At 35.3% G+C, this 21860-nt stretch overlaps 3 protein-coding genes across 14 annotated transcripts in view; 2 read left to right on the top strand and 1 right to left on the bottom strand.

Moving 5' to 3' along the window:
- LOC117213808 overlaps positions 1-21860 on the bottom strand; it is a 138026-nt gene that overhangs the window by 38910 nt on the left and 77256 nt on the right. The gene's annotated exons all lie outside the window — the stretch shown is intronic.
- On the top strand, positions 3824-5420 carry LOC117213811 (trichohyalin-like). The gene has a single exon (XM_033459502.1). The coding sequence runs from the start codon at positions 4105-4107 to the stop codon at positions 5332-5334; it is 1230 nt and encodes a 409-aa protein (XP_033315393.1). The 5' UTR covers positions 3824-4104; the 3' UTR covers positions 5335-5420.
- On the top strand, positions 5498-7824 carry LOC117213817. The gene has a single exon (XM_033459511.1). It carries the CDS (start codon positions 7040-7042, stop codon positions 7421-7423), a length of 384 nt encoding a protein of 127 aa, XP_033315402.1. The 5' UTR covers positions 5498-7039; the 3' UTR covers positions 7424-7824.

Genomic DNA, 21860 nt, shown 5'->3' with positions numbered 1-21860 from the left:
TCGCGTATAGAATAATAAATTCGCGGTCGGTCATATCTGTTCGTGACCGTCCATGAGAATTTGGTCCGTGGCCAACCCTCGAAGGATCGTTCCAGCTATTACAAAATGTCTATCGTCGCACAACAAGGCGTTAGTTTAACCAAGAAAGAGTCTGTAATCCGGAGGACTGTGGCCGCGCATAATTAATGGAATGCACCGTGCATGCCAACGTGATTATGTAAACTAAGTTTCTATCGCGTGCAATCTTTCTTTCTTTTTTTTCTGTCCTTTTTCCTTTCCTTCTGTTTCTTCAATTTTCTTCGACCTGAAATTTTGATAGAAATGGCTTTACGTTATCACGTTATGGCTCAACGTTCGACACGTTGACTGGCCACATTGCTCATCGGTGAGAGACAGTTTGCTAAATGTCATAGATTTTAAATATTTCATAGATTATAAATTTGATGGACTAATAAATTTTCAACAATGCGAATGATTTAGATTTAGATAATATTGTGGAAAAAACGTAAGTAAATGCAATATAATATTTTGCAAGAATTATACGTTATGGTGTAATTGCTATACATTTTAGTCTATGTATTTATAGCGGTGAAATAAAATTCCATTATTCATGTTATAGAATCCATATTGAGTTCGAATATCTTACAAATATTATGGAATTTTAACTAATTTAAATATTTCTAAGACGCAACATATATAGGTCGTCCGAAAAGTTTCTTTCGTTTTATAAGGAAATAATGGATGCGCAACATTTTCCGTTTTATACGTGAAAAAGCAAGTCGAAAATATGATATAACATTATTCCATGGCGTATCGTTTTCGGGAAAAAGTTTGAAAATTTGTCAGATATATTTGAATTTGGATAATTCGAGAATGAACAGCAGTAAATAATCGCCAGGGAGTTATATATTAATAAATAATTGATATCTTTGTATTTTTGTACATCAAGTTTCTAAGAAATACCAAACAGTTGCTCAATTATCATTGATTATTAAATATTTTTTCTTTGTCTATATTTTTTTTGTATCTTCTTTTAAATTCTTATGTTAGACTTTTGCCCATTACAAGCTTAAGTAATATGCTGATTAAAAATATGTAAAAAGCAGAGGAAAGTACCAAGTATGGAATAGTATATCTAATATGGAATAATGCTATTTTTAAAAATCTGACAATCGAATATCTCACACGGCTGTAGGCTACCTCATTCACTTTGGTATGTAATGTCGTGTATGTAATGAACGTTAATGTCGTGGCAGGATATCATTCTACTTTACCGCCGTTCGAAAACTTTCAACGATGTGTAAATTTGATGTCTTTTTGTTATTATTTCACCGTATTTATTTATGCTTTTCGTTGTTGCCGATATGATACTCGCAAGTATTTACGAATTGATTATCGTGTCTTTAACTTTGTAAAATTCCAAATGCGGACGCCCAGTAGTAGTCCAATTATAGAATATTCCATATTTGGATTACTTCTTTTTATAGGTTGTTTTATTTATAAGATAGCAAGATGTCCTGTTCCAGCATAAGGAAAAATTGATAAGAAAGAACAGTGTAGAACGAAAAAGGGACGGTTCGAGCCGTAAAAATGGTTCGAGAAAAGAAAATGGGGTACCTCAAAGCAATAAGTCGTTTTCAAGTCCCGAGAACCACCTTATTTCGGCTTTGTGAAAAAAGAGACCTATTTTTTAATGTACTTCTTCCGAGATACGATTTTATTCTCAAAGAAGAGTAAAATAAAAAGAATACGATTTCTTTTGCTTTTTTTATGGAAATACCTAACGTCGGTATTCCATGTTAGGTACAACTTCTGTCTTCTTAATGTTAGTTCAATATCGAATATTGTTCATAGCGTGAGAAGCATAAAAGTGGTCTTAAATTTGGTGTAAATGTATCATTGAATATCCATAAAAGTCTTCTTCTGATGTGATTAATTTTATACAAACGACATACGAAAAATAAAATGGTATTTCATATTTGGATACTTTCCTGCAATAATATTACAAAAGTATATGAGTAGATATATAAGTAACGATCTTTTTTCTTTGATATAATCCTGATTTGTACTATCCCTTTTAGTCTTATTCCTATCTTTATTGCTAGAAATTAACATCGATAATTAATATCACAATCAATATCAATTATTGTAAATGGACCTTTACTGCCTTAGTATTTTCAGCAAATTGTTCTAATTCTCACTGCACTTTGTACAAAGTTGTGGAATACTTTTACATCTTCTTCAATGTTCGCCTTCATAATTTGCCTGCTATTCTTATTCCTGCATATTTTCGTTCTTGGTTCACTATATACATTGGTCTTTTACGATGTATTCGGTTGATTCTAATTTTTTCATGTTACATATTTGGCATAGTTCTTCTTCATTCATTACATTGTATTTCATTTATTCTGTTAACTTTCCATTATTTCCTTCCTATCTTAATTTTAATAGTATCAGAGTTCAATTATATCGATTATGTTACGTTGTCGATCTAAGTACGATAGATATAACACACTGGATAACGTAAAGAATTATTTATTACATTAACTTTGAAATACTGTAAATTTACGATCTCACGAAGAATATTACACGTTATAAAGTTCAGTTTTCAGAATTTCTTTTGCAGTAATTGACTCTACGCTCGTCGACAAATCTACCTGTCTAGAACATCGTTAAATTTTTGGCAATTTATAATATAGACGAATGCTTTCGATTATGCTGCCACACCATGTGTGTTAAAGGCTGATTTTGATAAATTAACGACGCAATAATGCAAAAGTGACACGCACGCGACGAGATAAATCAAAATCGGTTAGCCACACGAGCGACAGGCAATTGTTAAACAGAAATAAACCGTGTTTTGGCAAACAATGATAGCAAATTAATAACCTGTACATTTAACAGCATATTACTACGAAACTCTGTGTTGCAACCATGTTATGCGTTTTCAATCTATAAGTCAATATTAATCGATATTAGTCAATATTAATCGATATAAATAGAAGAACTACTAAATATCGTTGGATAATATTTAAACTACATTTCAGGAAGAAGATATATTTGTTGAATATATCGAACGCGAGCCACACAAATATTTACTGTAAGGTACATATTACGCAAGAAATCATACTATATTAATCCTAACGTTCTATCGAAAATTATATCTCTTCCTCATGGTTCTTATATTTATAAATATATAATAAATTTGTTATCGATCTAAATACACACTCTTTCTCAGTTAGTTAATATTTATTTATATTTGTTTATTTTATCTAGTCCCCAACTTTTGGATTTGCACAAACTTTCGAGTTTACATTATCTTCACGTACAACAATCGAAAAAATATAAAACTTTGAACAGACATATACATCTTATAACATCGATAGGACGATAGTTTAGCAATATATTGATAGTTTAAATACATTCTGAGAAAGACTTTAGGTTTGGTTCGGGGCGAGGGTAACACGCGGACGGAGAGCTCTGTGGAAAAAGTGAAGTGTGGAAGGAAAAAGGAGAAGGAAACACAAAATGACACGAAGGAGGGAAAATAAAGGGCGAACATACGAGAAGAAAGTGAAAGAAAAGCGAAAAGAAGAGAGGAACGAGAGAGAGATATGTGGCGGATCGGTATCAACAGGACGCCGACAGGTCGAGGCATCAACGCGGCGCAACACCTCCCGGGCGATCCGCGGGTACCAATCGCCAACACTAGAGGGCTACGACGACAACGAGTCTGTCTGTCTAACTCGCTAGCGGTCGAATATACGAGCGATTGATATAAATACCGCACCTAGCGAGACTCCGTCTACGTCTAAGGCAGGGACTACCGGGCATAGCCTTACTGACGAGTCCACCGGTAGTCCCGGGACGAAACGCACTCTCTCACACTCCTTCATTAGCCTCAGATACAAATAAGAAGAACTAGAAGAGAAGAGGTTAGGAATTCTGAAGCGCGGCAAAAAAAGTAAGGTAGGGAAACGACAGATAGCGACAAATTGAGGAAGATCAAGGAACACGGATAAAGCGGGAGATAAGGCAGATTTAAAAAATACATTGGATAAATACAGCTTGTCGGAAAAGGAGACACCAACCAGGGAGAAAGGAATGGAGGTAATGATGGAAGAAATGGAGAAATTGGAAAGAGGATTCGAGAAAATGATAAAGGAAATAAAAAGTATATTCGAAAAGCAAGTGGAGGAAATGAAGAGGGAAATGAAAGAGGAAAGAGAAAGAAGGGAAAGAGAGAGAAAGAGCCAGAGAGAAAGAAGAGTGGAAAAGAGAAAAAAAGAATTATTGGGCAGAATCAGAAGAATCGAGAAGGAGAAGGACAGGGCAGAGAGAGAGAAAAGAAGAAGGAACATAGTAATCAAAGGAGTAGACTGGGACGAAGGAAGCAATGAAGAGACAGTAAAGGAATTCGTAAGAGAAAAAAAAAGGAAAATAGGGGCAGAAGTAGAAAGAACACATATGATAAGGGTGGGGGGCAAAAACACAATAATAGTGGCGACGATGAAATCAATGAAGGAAGAAATAAGGATAATGAAGGAGAAAAGTAAATTGGAAAAAGGGGTATACATAGATGACGATCTGACAAGAAAAGAAAGGGAGGTACAGCAACAAATAAGAAGGATAGCCAAAGTAAGAAGAGAAAAGGGCGAATATGTAAGGATAGGATATAAGAAACTAAAAATAGAAAACAGATGGTACAGATGGAACGAAAATGAAGAGAGGCTGGAGGAAGAAAGAAAGAGAGAGGAAAAAAACGAAAAGAGGGGAAAAGGGAGGACTACAAAGGGGATGAAAATGTGCTTCTGGAATGTAGTAGGGTTAATAAGTAAGGACAAGGAGGTGTGGGAATATTTGAAGACATTCGACTTGATCGGACTCACGGAAACATGGATAGAGGAAGACAACTGGGAAAAACTAAAATATAGACTATCCAAAGAATTCGACTGGAAATGCAGGGCAGCAATGAGAGTAAGAAAAGAAGGAAGAGCAAAGGGGGGAATAATAACGGGTATAAATAAGGAACTGAGAGAAATAGAATACAAAGAAATAAGTGATAATATAGTGGAAAAAGAAATAATATACAATGATAAGACGTATAGGGACATGGAAAGAAATGGAGGAAAGAGTAGACGGAAGAGAAGAGGAAGTGATGATCATCGGCGGAGACTGGAACGCAAGAACGGGAGAAGAGGGAGGGCCGATAAACGAGGATCTAGGGAAAGAAAAAAGCAGGCGATCAAAAGACAAGAAAATGAACATGAAAGGAAGAACTCTGCTAAAGTACCTGGAAGAGGGAGACTGGATGATAATCAATGGAAGAGATAAAGAAAGGGAGGAGTGGACATATATTGGGGAGAGAGGAAACTCAGTAGTAGATTATGTGATTGGCAATCAGGAGGCGACAGAAGAAATAATCGACATGAAAGTAGGAAAAAGAACAGAGTCGGGCCACATGCCGTTAGAAATAGTAATAGGGTAGCCGGAATTACAAAAAAATGAGGAAAAGAAGGAAGAAAAGAAGGAGAAAAGGGAATGGACAAACGAAAGTGTAGAAAAATACCTGGAGGAATGTAAAGATTGGACCTGCAAGGGAAGAACAGTAGAGACGGAAATCAAAAAGAAGATAAACTCTCATAGGAGAGAAAGCGTGGTACGACAAGGAGTGGAAAGAAAGGAAAAGAGAGATGAGAAGGAAGATGGCAAAGTTTATGGAAGGAAAATGCAGCAGAGAAGCGCTCACAGAGGAAAAAAAAGCATTCAAACAGTGGTGCAAACAAAGCAAGGAAAGACACGAAGAAGAAATGGAGAAAATAAAGAAGATCAAAACAGAACAAGAAGCGTGGAAATAAATAAATATAGAAGTAGAGAGGGTATAGATGAGGATATAAGCGAAGAAGAGTGGAAAGATCACTTTATGGAAATTTTAGAAAGAACAGTGCACAAAGAGGGAAGAAAAACGGAGGGGCATAGAGCGGAAGAGGAAATAATAGAGGAGAGAGAAGATAATATAGAGAAGGAAGAGGTGATCTACCAGCTAAGAAACTTGAAGGAAAAGAAAGCAATGGAGGAAGACGGGCTAGAAAATGAGGTATGGAAGTATGCACCGAAGGAAGTGGGGAAGGCGTTATGGGAGTTGTTAAAGAAAATATGGAATGGGGAGGGGATACCAAAAGATTGGAAAAAAGGAGTAATATGTTCGATATATAAGAAGGGGGACAAGAGAGTAGCGAAGAGTTACAGAGGAGTAACATTAATGAATACAGCATACAAGATTTATGCAGGAATACTGGACGAACGGCTGAAGGCAGAGATTGAAAACAAACTGGAAGAGAGTCAATTCGGATTCAGAAAAGGAAGAAGAGTGACCGACGCAGTATTTGTGATAAACCATATCATAGACAAACAGTTGAGTAGAGAAAAAGGGAAATTATATGCCTGCTTTGCGGACTTAAGAGCGGCGTTCGACAGGCTAAACAAAGAGAAATTGGAGGAGAAAATGAGGAAAATGATTAGGGATTAGCGGAAAACAAACTCGAAGGATTAAAGAGATATACGCAGAAACAAAGAATGTAGTGAGAGTCAAGAACCACAACACAAGAGAATTTTGGACAGTGAGGGGAGTCAGACAAGGGTGCCCGTTGAGCCCGACATTATTCAACATCTACGTGGCAGGACTGGAAGAAGAACTAAGGAAAGGACAAGCTGCGGGTATAGTGGTAGGAGAAAGAAAGGTATGGTCATTAGCATATGCAGACGATATTGCGCTGATGGCGGATAAAGAAGAGGAGCTAAAAGAAATGTTAAAGAGATTCAAAAATTTTTAAAGGAAGCCGAATTAGAACTGAGCACGGAAAAGACCAAGGTAGTAGTTTTCGAAAAAAGAAGGAACAAAAGAAGACAAAGAAAATGGAAATGGGGAGAGCAAGAATTAGAAGAAGCGGACGAGATAAGATACCTAGGGTACATACTACAGAAAAACAGTAGTGATGAGAAACACATACACGACAGGTAAAAGAGAGCAACAATAACAATGAAGAAAACGTGGAGCGTGGGAGAAAGAATATTCAAACAGGACTACAAGAGGAGAATGAAGATGTTTGGAGCACTGGTAAAGAACGTGGCGCTGTTTGGAGTAGAGGTATGGGGCTGGAACATGGAAGAAAGACTGGATAGAATACAAAGAAGATATGTGAAATGGATATTAGGTTTAGATATGACAACATCAAATTATATATTATTAGAAGAATGCAAGCTAACAGAAATCAAAGAAAAAGCATTAGAAAGAGCAGCAAGTTATAAAGAGAAAGCCCTAGAATCAAAAAAGGAACTAGTAAAGGAGTGTATAAAGGAAAGAGAGAGAAACTGGGGAAATGACCAAGAAGGAAAAGAGCAAAAAAGAGAAAGAAGGGACTAGAAGAGGTGAGAAATGGAGGGACGCAGATGGAAGCAAGAGAAGAGCAGGAAAGGATGACAGCAGACCAAATTATAGAAGAAAGAAGAAAGAGGGAAGCAGAAGAGAGGGGGGAAAGGATAAGGAAATCCAAATATAATATACATTATAGAAATATCGCCAAAGAAAAATTACCAAAGTACTTAGAAGGGAGGATAAAGTGAAAGGGCAAAAGAATACTGGCAAGATTCAGATGTGGAAACGAGACCAAAGCAAGGGAGTACTGGAAAGAAGAGGGAGAAAAAAGATGCAGACTATGTAGAAGGAAAGAGGAAGACCTGAGACATGTAATAGAAGAATGTGAAATAACGGGAGGACCAAAGGACATAGGAAAAACACTAAAAGAGACTGGAGAAGGTTTAACAGAACTAAATGCAATAATAAAGAAGAGAATGGCAAACGACAGGAAGGAAGCACAGCAAGGAGGCAAAAGCCCAAAGTTGCAATAATTTTTAGTCATTAGTTGTTAATTTGTAGTTTTTAGTTTTAGTTTTTAGAGATAAAATAATTAAGGGAGTGCAATACAATAGAGTGGATAAGAGGGGAGGTAGACATATAAGAAACGAAATAGATATAAGAGATGTAAAACCGAAAGTTCGTCCAAAGCCGAAAGGCACGAACTAAGCAATAATAAATAAATAATAAATAATACATTCTGAGAAATTGTTACGCGAAAAACTTCAACGTTATGGTCCCAAATTAAACCTATCAGTATCGAACTCCTTTTGGGTAACGGAAAAATATCGACGTATTTCAGCAACTATTAATATTATGTTTTAAACACGATTAAAAATTGAAACATATTTTTTGTAAAGAGTTTATATTTTAACGCAATAAAATTGCAGATCAAGTTTGTGGAGAACCAGCAGGGATCGAATGAAACTTTTAACTTTTATAAATAAACGTGATTTACCGAACTTTTAACTTTTCAATCATTCCTTTCCTGTTCCAAGTTAACTTTGTATGTTAACACTTTAACTCTGTTATAAAAGTTGAGCCATAACCAGTTATTTTGTATTCCGTTAATAAAACTTCTGATGGATCCATATACTTTTTAGCAGATATTTTAGGAGAAAATACGAAGGTTAAAATTATTTTTTCACGTATGATTATTTAAGGAATCGAAAGTAGGATCAATGTATAATGGAAGAGAAAGCAAGTTACGATTTTTGTATAATTGTTTTATTTCGCCAACAACAAGGGCGGAATTGTACAAAGGAAAAAGCAATTAATTACGTATACGCTCTAGAATTTAGCGTTTAATTTTTTTAAGAGTAATACATTTTCCAAGTAACTTTCATTAATGCTCGGACAGCTTTAACTTTTTTTTAAAGCAAAATAAATGTTTCTGAATAATTGAATCTCCTTTCTATCTGCAAGAAAATAAAAGTTTCCTATTTATGCAAAAAATGTATGGAATCAAAGTTTCAGTGAATAAGTTTCACTTCATTTTGAAACAGAGAAAATAGCAAATAAGTAATAAGTAAAAATTATTGTTATTTCACAATTAATTAGAAATTTCAAGTTTCATTCCATCTCTGGAAACTATTGACTCTATTCATAGCTTCCTCAAATTAGTTCTTCCTTGAAATTAATGCTTTTTGAGTTATGGAAAAGTATCGACGTTTGAATAATTACTAATATTTAAACATGATTAAAAATTTAAACACAATTTTTTTAAGGAAGACATAATGCAATAAAATTACATTAAAATTACATTAGTACACTTATCGCTCTTTCTCAGCTAGTTAATATTTATTTATATTTGTTTATTTTATCTAGTCCTCAACTTTAGGATTCACACGAACTTTCGATTTTACATTCTTACATTTTTTGATTCTTTGATTCTTCGTAAAATCTACATTTCACTTCACGTACAACAATCGAAAAAATATAAAACTTTGAACACACATATACATCTTATAACATCGACAGAACAATAGTTTAGCAATAGGTTGATAGTTTAATAAGGAAGATAATGATAAGTAAGGTTATTAGTTGTAATTATAATGTGAATACGGTTTAAGCACATATCGTAAACAAATAGATTGTAAATGGAAAGACATCCTAAGCCGCAAGGCAGCAGTTAAAAATGAATAAATAACAATATCTTTCTCAGCTAGTTAATAACTTATTAGAACACAATATTCGGTAGATATATAGAACATCGATATACTGCTTTTCTTCCGAGCTTTTCAATCGTAAACGTTAACTCGCCAAAACACGAACAATATCGATTCTATCTCAAATAAATCAATTTTTTCTAAAGTAGAAAGGTATAAGATATAATTGCGCCAAGATTATTAACAGAAGGCGAACTGGAAATTATGTTTGCATTTTATCGGGCAATTATACGAAATTGGTGAACGCAGATAACAGGTATCAGCTGTAGGCGAATTGGTATATTCGCGTAATTATTAATACTATTTCGATAAAATTATTTCATCGGCCGGTGCCGCGGGTAACTGTAGTCGATTCTCGTTTAACATGTAATTATCATTAAAATAACGGGTGTATTTCGTGGCAAGTCACAAACTGCTGTGAAATAGTGACACTGGAACGTTGTGCATGATTATACCAGCGATGAGTAAGACATTAATATTCATATTTTAATTAAGAATAATAACTGTCTGTAATCAATTAGTTTACCATCGACCGACTTTCGTAGCGGAAAATTAGTTCGATGCATAAAGTAGTAGTTAATTACAATAAAAGACAGGATGTTTAATTGTAATATGCATGCGCGTATGCACAAATTATTCCATCAGAATTCTATTCGTTCTGTCCGAAATTGAGGGGTCCAGCGAAATGCAGACATGTTTGTCATCGTTTTATTAATTTTAGAGGAAAGCAAATTGAAGGAAAAATTATTTTCGTAAGAAAAGCGTTATGAAATTGTAATCGTTTTAAGTGACACTTCAATTAAATGGTAAATGACAACTACTATCAGACATATAATATATAAATATAAATATAGGGAATAACAAAGTATGTGAGGCTCAACTTCGGGGAGTGATTGTACATCTAAAAGCAACGAATGAAATTCGTATAGACAAGCGCTTTATCTGTTTTCGTTCATGAGATATGATGAATTTTGTGTGTATGTAACAGCTATTGAAAATGTTGAAATATTAAGGTTCAGAATAGGACAAACTTTCAACAAATTCGGCAAACGCTGGGAACAATTCAGAATGTAACCGAATTCACGACAAGAGACAGAGTTGCCTTCAAATGCAAGCTGATTATTTTGAGTATCTCTTGAGTAAAGGTAATTAAGAGTAATTAATAGATCAAAATTAATTTTATGCAGATTCATATTGTTAAGAATATAATTTAAAAAAGCAGATCCTCGGTAGAAAATTGCTTTACTTACCAAATTACAGAAAGCACTATGTTTTGGGTGTTTTATTATATTTTTTCATATAATGCGAATTCTGTGCAATTTTGCAGTCCGAAATTTTCTATAAATACATAAAAGCACGTGGTCTAGCAACTAGATAAAATAAAATCAAAATAGAAAATTCGTTACGTCGCATAAACGAAGATATATGGAACATGAAATACGTTTATAAGAAATTTTTCTAAATTGATTTTACGTGTACAATCAGCTCCAACAAAATGGGACTCATACGTTCCGGATGTTATATGAAAACAATATAAATATAAATATATAAAGCGTGAAGAAAATATAATATTATTCTCTTCAGTGAGACGTACATATTATTATATTAGGAAATTGTGGAATGAACACTATATTGTGGGAACGGATTAATGATAATTAAAAAAAAAAAACGAAAATTTATGTATATTTGACATGTATCTGTTCTTCACTGAGCCCCTCCGTTCTACACATTAGATAATTTAAAATTGTTGTTCGAATTATGAAATACAATTTTTCATTGGAAATCGAATTGTACGAGACTTCTGTTTTAATTACATCGTATAAAATATTATATACAATGCTCGATAAAAATTCTAGGTAAATATATTTCTTATAATTTCTAAAGTATTTAAATCGTTTAGATTTGCGAAGAGAAAGTAGAATTCTAACGCTTCTTTTTGAACGTTACAAATCTGCGATACGCATTAATCTGACAATTGAAAAATAAAACGAAAGATTCCAATCAGAAGCTCCTCGACAAATTATATATTCATAAAACATGTACGAAGCACAAGAAACTTGGAATAACTGCTTTTAATCTTTAAATGTGCATTCTGCGCGAAGTAAAATGTCCGTGTCATACAGAAATGAGATAAAAGATTCGAACTTTCCAAGCATAACATGTCTGGTGCATCAAAGAAAAAGGAAAATTCTCTACATCTATTAATAATCTCTTTAATAATAAGTCCTATATATTTAACTAACGCGTTCATTGTCTCCCTTAATAATTCCCTTAATAATCGGAGACTCGTAGACTAATCAATAGACTGCTAAAATAGGATTTCATGCAAACTCGTATTTTTATGGATCGGGAAAACTTAAGCAAAAAACACGGATCGTCGATAATGACGTCTTAATGAGGAGACCGTCGTCGTGCTATTTTGCCACACTTAATACAATTTGCCGAATGTTTGTCTACTGATAAATTGCAAAATATATACATATATTATACGTCCAAAAAGTTTCTTTCGTTTTATATTATTTTATCGAATTACGTATGATCGATTTTGTTGTAAATAAATAAAGATTACAACGTTCGACAGATTAGGTTTCATGTTTGTATAAAGATGCGTTGTTGTAAAAGACGTGTCTGGAAAAGAAAGACACTTTCCGGACAACCTAATATATATATATATATATTTATTTATTTATTTACATATAGATAAAAGAGAAATTTATTTCATCCATTAAATATGATAAGCAGAACTCTATTTAGAATATTTTATATATTTTTGCATATTAGATACATTTCTGTACTTTGAAATTTTTCACGAGTGCGCATAAAACTGACAAATTTTTCAAAACAAGAACACTGGGACACGAATGAAAAACGTTTCAAGCGTTATCAGCAACGAGAAAATGTGATAAAACAACGGATTACAGGTTGTTACAAAGATTTAGTCATTTTGATGTATGTTTGCTCGAGGCCGTTAAAACTTGTCGGGTATTTTTCACGCATTTCCATTTTTCCGAATTTCTTCAAACTCTGCACTTAGGCTTGTCTTACGTAACATTACTTATGTAGATTCTATCAAAAACGGGGTAAAGTTATTGAATAACTACCGTTTGATCGATTTCCATGACCTTGTAATGCGTTGTCAAGATCACCACCCTAAACAACTTTCTCTCTGTAGATACAGGGCGTTTCACAGCACGACCCACTTTAGGAATGAACAGGGGGCGCAAGAACAATGAAAAAAGTTGATATAAACACGCGTCCTATTTGACCTTGTTTCAAAGTTACGGCTACTTTTGCGTTTCGATAATCCACAACTGCTTACCTTTGTACAAGCTGCTCCAAATAATCACCCTCGGTCTGTATTATCCGACATAGACCTGGAATTTTTGAAAGATCGCAAAATTCTTTGACACGACGACCGCGAGCTTGCGTACAAACCGAGGGCGGTCATTTCGAGCATCCTCTATGAAGATAAGTTGTCGCGGATTATTGCGACGCGAGAGTGGTTCTAACTTTGAAACGAGGTTAAACAGGACACGCGTTTTTATGAACCTTGTTCATCGTTTTTGTATCCCTTGCCAATTCCTGAAATGGGTTCCACGCATTACGAAACATCCTATATACAAGATGGTTGGTTTTAGATATCGTTTCTATACCAGTATGTTAATAAATTTTATATTACTTTTTATTTATGCATAATTTACTTTTATTTTATTTATTAATGTATGCTTTTATCCCATCAGTATTATATTCATATTTATCTATTTATATATATATATACTTATGTTGGTGTAGCTTTAGTTCTAGCTTTTTCAGCTGTAGTTTTACTTTAGTTCTAATTAATAGTATTTATTGGTATATGTATTCCGAACTCTGATATGTGTAGAAGAAATGCAGCATATTTGGAATACTATTAGTAGTTTGGAGTACCGAAGTATCTAAAAAAACTATTAACGTCGTCTGATTTGTAACACCGTGAATAATAGAGGCGAATGACCTGTTAACCAGTGACATTTGTTCAGGAATCGTAATGTTTATATTTCCGCCTCGATCTACGGTAAAATCTGTAAAAGAACGTCAATTTTTAAAAGTATTTCATTGTTACAACCATGATAAAACATTAGAGAAAATCGCTGAATTTACTCGTTCGTATCTTAATTCTATGGTTTCGTGTCAATTTTGCGAACATTTCGTACATAACGTGACACTGTATTTTAGGTTCCAATGTCACGTTGCTAATTCGGCATATCGAGGAAAAACCTATCGAAACGGATGCTGTGCGCCTCTTCTCTGCAACGTGAGCTACAGCGAAGGCAAAAGAGCGGAAGAGTGAGTGGGTGCAGTGTTTCACGTGTGAAATGTGGCTACATTTTGAATACGTTGGTTATGACCGTGCAAGTTATACACGTGACTACTGCAAGTAAATTTTAACACACAGAGTCGACGTTCATCAAACGTGATCGTTCCCTGTGCTGTAATTTTTGTACGCGATTGGACCTGAGAAAAGAGAAAATGCTTTTATTATCTAACCGCTCTTTAATTCTATATAGCGAAGCTAAATTGGAGCAGCGATATTTCAAATTACCCACGCCGTAACAAAATCGTTTACTTTTATGTCAGTTTTCAATTAGACCAACGCTTCAGATACTCTTTGTTTCTCGCTATTACCGAGCGTTTGAAATTATAAAAGTACATTAGCTTCCCTATGATGTTATACAGTTTTATTCGTTCCCATCCTCTGCTGTAATTTTTCATTCATCTTAAACAAACTGGTATTCCAAATATGCCGCATTATCTCTGTATAGATGCGTGTGGCTACTTTACGTTTCCTGGCTCGTCTGTTTGCGTTCTTTCATTTCCAGTTATATACTGTGTAACTTTATGTGGATGTTAATACCAGGAGAGGGAGAATGGGAGGCAAGTGGAAGGTAATAGGACCAAAGAGAGTACTGTGTGCAATATAGATCAGAGGGCGATATGGGTATGGTATGGAGAAACGAGTGTCTATAAGGAATATTGTAAACCGTGTTCATTCTATGACCCCCTGGGGGCTGATATTACAATAAATATCTATCTTTTTATCTGTTATAATTATTGTCGGTGTATCCGTGTGTATGTCCAAAATATAATCGCTTTTGCTGGCCACCACCATTTAAATTGCCTAACCCTTAGTAATCCTTTGGGTTTGGAAGTGGCTGGAATTTTTATTATCTTTTTCATTGTTTATACGTCGCTACGAAGATATTAAAAAAAATCCCATTAAAATTCACGAGGAGATAGCACGTCGATAGCTTGACACGGACATATGTATATGACACCAAACATACCTTTGTGTATAACTTGAAAATTGAAACCGACCACTCTGTATATGTATAGGAAAAAGGTTGTTCAGAACGACGACCTTGACATATTTCAAGAACATCGAAATCGACGAGGAGGCAAATATTCGGAAATTTGATCGAAAACGGCAACCTAGGCAACTAGGTCAAATTAGCAGTTCGAATTACTTGTTCGTTACAAGTATTCTTTTCGTTCGAAAATGTTGCACTTGTGAGTTCTGTGCAAGATGAAGTCACTAGACGCACAGTTTCTCGTTCGAAGGCAATTTTCCAGATAGATGGAGAGAAATCCGTGAAAAGAATTTTAACGACGAGGGTGAAACCGAAAGATCTGTAGTGAGAATTCTCCGGACAGTAGCATTCTCGAAAGTAGCATTCGAATTATATGAAATAAATACAGAAAATAGGAAGAGAGCCAATAGTAACAGCTGGAGAAAGGGTAAATGTGGTAACGTATGTCTATGTATGTATATATCGCAAAAAGTAGTGAGCCTTTCCCTGATACATTAGCCGCTGTCCAAGACTCTATAAAATTCGAGATGAATTATATGGATATATATACTCGGTTAATAATAATATTAATAATAACAAAAACAACATTTGTTGATTTATATTTATATATCATATACATAAATACCACGTATAATGTAATGTAAAACTATAGTAAAATTCATACATATATACATATATAACTATAATTTATATACTTAACAAATTTTGTAAACGAAACCTTATTTCTACCTTTGCCTTATTCTAATTTCATCAATAATTAAATTCAATAATTTCCAAATTTCATTAACTTCATTTAATTCTAATCTACACTTTAATCTCACCCCTACTCAGGTTGCGTACTCGGGTTTGTATGAAATACTTTCTCAAATTGTTATTTATTTACTGTATTTATTATAATTGTACTTTATCAAATTTCTATACGATATAAAAAGTTTCTTCCCTGTGCGCGCGTCGCGTCCAAAATAATATTAATATTATTTAATCTTCAAGAAGAACCGCGGACGTCGTGATGTCGCGATATCAAGGATCGATGGACGGCATCTGCACGAGTCTCGATTTGCGGGTTGTAAATTGCGTGGAACTGCGAAACGGCTAAGATTAACTCCGGCTCGCGGTTACGAAACCGGAAAACGGCCATTAAGATCGGCGAACGATCCACAGAAACGACCACCGTCGCTGAAAACAGTTAATCGGACGTGATTTATCGTCGCCCGAGCCGAAAAACCATTACACTCGCACAGCTTTCGAGGATTATCGATTGTTGTCTCTTCCAGGCCGAAACGTGACCGACATCATCGCGCCTTCATTTTACGATCTCTCTAGCGAAAATCAACGATCGTTTTCCTCGTCGATAAACACGTCGGAAAAGCGTGGTTTGAACGGGCGTATTACTAGCAAGCGTGAATCATTCGTAAGTAAATTTTTGGCGACTGTTTTCGTTGTTGAACGAGTGTTGACGAAGCGTTTAATAAAATGATGGAACGAGTGCCAGAACAGTTTATGTATTTTGATCCTTTGAATTATTCCTACGCTTTGGACGAATACGTTATATCGTAGAATACGAGTGACAGTTGTTCCGGAAAATATCTTATTTTTGCTTCAACTCGTGAACTGATATTAAATTATACAAGTCATGAATATGGAGTGTTTGTATAGTTCGATGAACGTATCGACTTTACTAATTTTTTAACACGAGAGTATATAGGAAAAAGTAACGAGCAACGACGACGTACTAAAAGAAGAATTATTCTAGCGTGTGATTAAAAAGTTGATATAAAAAAGTGAAAGAACAGTGAATATTAAAAGCGAAATAGTAACGACAGAGATAATATAAGTTTGTAAATGAGTTTCCATTTCGCCGAGTTAATAACTAAAATATAGAAGCCATTCACACGGAAGAGAATTATGCAAACATTATATTCTCCATTCGCTTCCTATTTGTATATTAAAAAATAAAATATCCAAGTAAAAATGTTCTCTTTCCACGAGTGACAACGGGGCAACTTAATCGCATAATATTAATCAATATGTGGAAAAATCTTGAAATAAATTCGAAAGACTCGCTTTTATCACTAAGAATTTAATTCAACGTTTGTCTTTTCCGATAACGCATACGTATAATCTTGCTACAGTTTACAGACTAATAACAAACGAATATCGAAAATTACACGGCACTCGTTAACGCATTGGTAACATTCTTTTTAATTAACTGCATTAGTGTATTCTTGCGATTCCAAGCTGCATCTTCTATCCTGCTGCGATGATGCCCTACGCGAGGAAATTATGCCGTCCCATAAATTAGACTTAAGTCAGGTTTGAGTTAGTGAGAAAGACGACAATGATTGGATAAATTTCTATTAAATAAATTTACAGAAGCCAGCTTGCACGGGATCGCAGCGTTCTACCGCGTTTACACGCGAACAACGTTTAACTCATCCGTCATTGCTTCGCAGAAGCGTATCGCCGCAGTGCCGATCTCTCGCAACATTATGATTTTTCATCGATTTTATTATAACGAATATCGTCAAATAAATCTAACATTGAACGCTTGACGTTCGCATTCATATAACAATTATGACTATTATAACCTCATGTACAAAGCCACGCGTGATGGCATAGATTTTAAATTAAAAAGGTATGTTCGAAACAAAATTCTATAAAATCGAATTACGTTATATATACATTAATAAACCATCAGGAGAATCAACAGCCGTCGAGACGCTAGGTGACACATCAAGTAACTTCGATGCATTTTCTTGAAAAACGAAGACGCCTCTAATTGCCTTTGCCACGCGCGATTTAAAATAAAAATTTCCAGCCGAAAGCTTCTTAGAGATGAAAACTCGTAATCTATATCCGTACGCGAACAAACGATCCCCACCAAACAACCCTAATCGAAGCCTGCGTCTCGTTTCCCTGCGCTCAAAATGCAACCAGACAAGGAAACTCGATTTTAACAGCGTATTTCACGCGGAGGGTTGAAGAACCCTCCTCGCCGGGCCGAGTTTACTTTAAGACGGTTTCTCTTAGTCACCGGTCTCGTTTACAAGTAACCTTATTTCGGTGTCGTGTCACGACAGTCACGGCTGCTTAACGCAATTGCCGCGAATCTTTTGAAATTCTCCCTTCAACCTCTCCTTTGCCGCATACACACATACACCTATACGCACACATTTCTTCTGTCTACCTTGCTCCCTTCTTCGTCCAACCCCCTTTATCTGCCCCCTCCCCTTGCAGTTAGCCTCGTAATTTTCTCTTTCTTCGGCTAACTTCGTCCACTGCACTCCTTTGCGGCCCTGAATACTTCAGGACACGGAGGAGGGCGAGGGAAATACAGTCCCGTGACGTCATCGAGCTTGGGGTCACGCGTTGAAATTCAGGTCGACTCACCCCTTTATCAACCACCCACCACCACGCTCTGTCCTGCTCTCCCTTCCTCCCTCTCTCTCTCTCTCTCTCTCTCTCGGTTTCTCTCTGTCCGTCCTTTGTATTCGCTCTGTCCATCCCTGCTGCTTCACTCCATCTTTCTCCGTATCCCTCACCCCCACTTTACATGTATACTCGAATGTTTCCCGTAAACGTCAACGAGAGAAGCAAAAAAAAAAAAAAAAAAAAAATAGAAAAGAGGAAAAAAGAAACAGAGAAAAGAAAAAGGAGGAACCTATTTGCTGCCTTTCTCGTGCTTTCTGTGGCTCGTTTATCTTGTATGATACGTTATGTAACGTCATCATCGATACGGGCATTTTTCTTCCTTCCTTTTTCCTTCTTCATCTTTCTAATGGATTAATAATAGCGGAATTAATTAGCGAATTGCAGCGTGGGAAGGTAATAATACTTTCGAGATGGGGCTTTCTTTTCCAGAGAGTTCCTTTTTTGAACGTAGTAACCGGCAGTAGAATGGCTTCAGTTTGGTGGAAGTTTGAAGGAGAGAGACGATTAAAAACGTCGATCGAGGGATGAGATGGGTTAATGCGTAACGACAATAAAGGGGAGGTTGCCTTGAATGACGGGTTTGTCAGTTTTGAAACGTATCAAATTGTAGTGTATCTTTGGAGGCTTTTTGGTTTGATAGAAGCTCGAACGAGATAGGTGGGATATAATAGAAAATGCCTATCAAGAGGCGTCGAAAAGGATAGAAGCGCTTTGTTCCCAAAGTGCTCTCTTTAATGACACTCGCTCTTTCCTTAATGTCACGTTTTTGTTTGAGATTGTACAGCGTGAAATATTACTATCGTAATTGCTAGCGGATGGGTTAGTTGTAGGAAGAAGAACATGAAATAAAATTTCAAGTGCATCTACTATATTGTTAAAGTGTAGTATAAAAAAGTTTGAAAGTTTTCCATTACAATTACTAATTTAAAGTAACAGGAAATAAATTTCAAACACAGTTCGTATTCTTTTATCTACATTCAATTTTCAATTAGCTGAAAACGCAACTTATCTCCTATATCATTCGAATCGAAGAGCATTCTACAAATTTTATCGTCGAGCCTTATCGTACTCAGATTCTATAATAAGAATTTTGTTTACGTTAAAATAATTCTCAAATGAAATATTTCATATTTTTATATACTATTTTTCGCTTTGTCATATATATTAAACACTGGATAATAATAAAAGATTTTGAAAAATTAAAAGCAAAACATATTTAATGCATATCTACGTTTACAAATGCTATATTATGGTATTCTTGGGTACATCTGCTTCGTCGTTCTTCCAGCCACCGTCTATTTTCAAAAACGATGCAAATTCTTTCCACCCGAAAAACACGATTGCAACCGAAATACGTTAACATGCTTGCTGTCATATCGAGGTCGAACAAAAATAAACTGCATGACGTGAAAAGTTTACTACGTTTCGTACCTGCATTATATTCCACTCCTATCTATCTACATCTTGATTCCTGACTTGTGTTGTTCCTAGACCTAGAACCTATGATGTTCAGCAGCCAAAAAACTCATTAACATGAAGAACGAAGAAATCTTGTCAACTTTTTACATTAGTAAATCACTCGACACTCCTGTCAATAATAAATCACAGTGATTACAGCGTAAATGTTTTCTTACTTGCTGCTACAATATAATTCACACATAGGCGCGACAAGTTTTTCTAAAAGAATACATTCATTAATGATAAACATCGTTAAATCCACTGTCCACTATTCCCAGTGAAGTTTCCAAATAGAAACGTTTAGAAAATATGAAATCAAAATTATTATATAGTTGGTGCTTAATGCTGAACTTGGCAAACTCTGCCAGGAAAGTACGTTTATTATTTCTGATAGAATCTAAGATATTAAATATCTTTGTAGTATTCAAAACGTACGAAAAAAAGTATGACTAAACAATTTCGGCGTTCTATTAAATTATAATACGAAACAATCGGAGAAACTTCGTTATGAATGGTTCTGTTGCAGCAACTAATTGAACAGACGCGAACGAGTCCTACAAGCTTGACAGACTAACTTGTCACTTGCGAGAAAGATGAAATTTATGATAATCATTAAACAAAAACGTACAGTCAACAGTTGTAATGTCCAATTGTCTAGTTGTTTTAAATGATTTATTTTATTGCTATACGTAATAAAACGTTTTCCTTCCCAAATATTCGTATGACGACAAACTTGTTTTTGAAAAATTCCTACGAAAATTTATTATCCTTATTTATCATACTTACACGGTGATCTTTACATGCTTGATAGATTGATAATCATCTAACGCTATTTCTATTATACGCAAATCAATCATCTATTCCATTTTTCGATCGCCTCGAACAATTTATTTGAACGCGATATTTCTTTTCACCAAAAAACCCTACGACGACAAACTTATTTTCAAAAATGGAATTCTCACGGAAATCGATTACGTTACTGTACAGTGATCCTCGTATGTTTGGCACATTGATAAACAAACGTTTAACACTAATTTTATTATACGCGAGTCATATCTTCTAATTATTTTAAACAACTTATTTTAATGCAACGCGCGATAAAACGATATCTTCACGCAATTATTCCTATCGAAGATATCAAACGTGTTTTCGAAAAAGGAATGAAAATTTACAACACAGCGATTGTCACTCGTTTAACGGTTTGACGATCACTCAACGCTATTTTTATTAGACACGAACCACTTTTACATGCATTAAATCGATCACGAACGGCAGAGAAACAGTTTCGCAATCGTTCAGATTGAGAAACTTAATTACGATGGAAATAAACGCATCGCGCGTGCATCGTGGTGTTGTTATCGAGTTACAATGAGTACACGGTCGTTTCGTGTTCGTGGACGATATTTTCGTTTCGAACAGCCAGGCTGTTTTCGAAATAGCAGAACTTCGTTACTATGTCAAGACAATTAGCCTGCGCTTATTATATTGGCTACAAAACGGTTCGAAGGCGTTCTTCCTACACTCGACGCTCTTGTCATTAATCATTAAGCGTCTCGCGCTGATAAGCTTCTCGTACCGACATTGAACGCGCGATTTCGAGCAATGACTTGTTTACAATGTTTAAAACGTTCTGCGATGACGTGGCACGTCACGACACGGCTAGAATTTCGTGTAAGTTGCCTTAGGTCATGTCGTTGAAATTAATCTCACGACTGATGTAATTTCGCGATATTAATACACTGGGAAGATACACAGAGGCGTAGGCAAAGTCTGTGACGTGATTAGTGAGAGGCGTTGGCATCTTTATAAATCGATGTAACGTTGTAGTCCCATAAATAATAGATAGAGATAAATAGATAGATAGATAGATAGATAGATAGATAGAGATAGAGAGAGAGAGAGAGAGAGAGAGAGAGAGAGAAAGAGAGAAAGAGAGATGCGTTGAAACGCAACATCTGCGTCTTGCGGTGATTGCTAGCTTCCGAGTACACCTGCGCTTCTATGTGTGCCAGCTAAGCAGTAGGAATAAGTAGGTCTAAA

The sequence above is a fragment of the Bombus bifarius genome, unplaced genomic scaffold (assembly GCF_011952205.1).
Source record: "Bombus bifarius isolate JDL3187 unplaced genomic scaffold, Bbif_JDL3187 scf7180000009125, whole genome shotgun sequence".
Taxonomy (NCBI): Eukaryota; Metazoa; Arthropoda; class Insecta; order Hymenoptera; family Apidae; genus Bombus; species Bombus bifarius.
The sequence above is the reverse complement of the archived record's forward strand: the minus strand, read 5'-3'. Positions and strand labels throughout refer to the sequence as shown.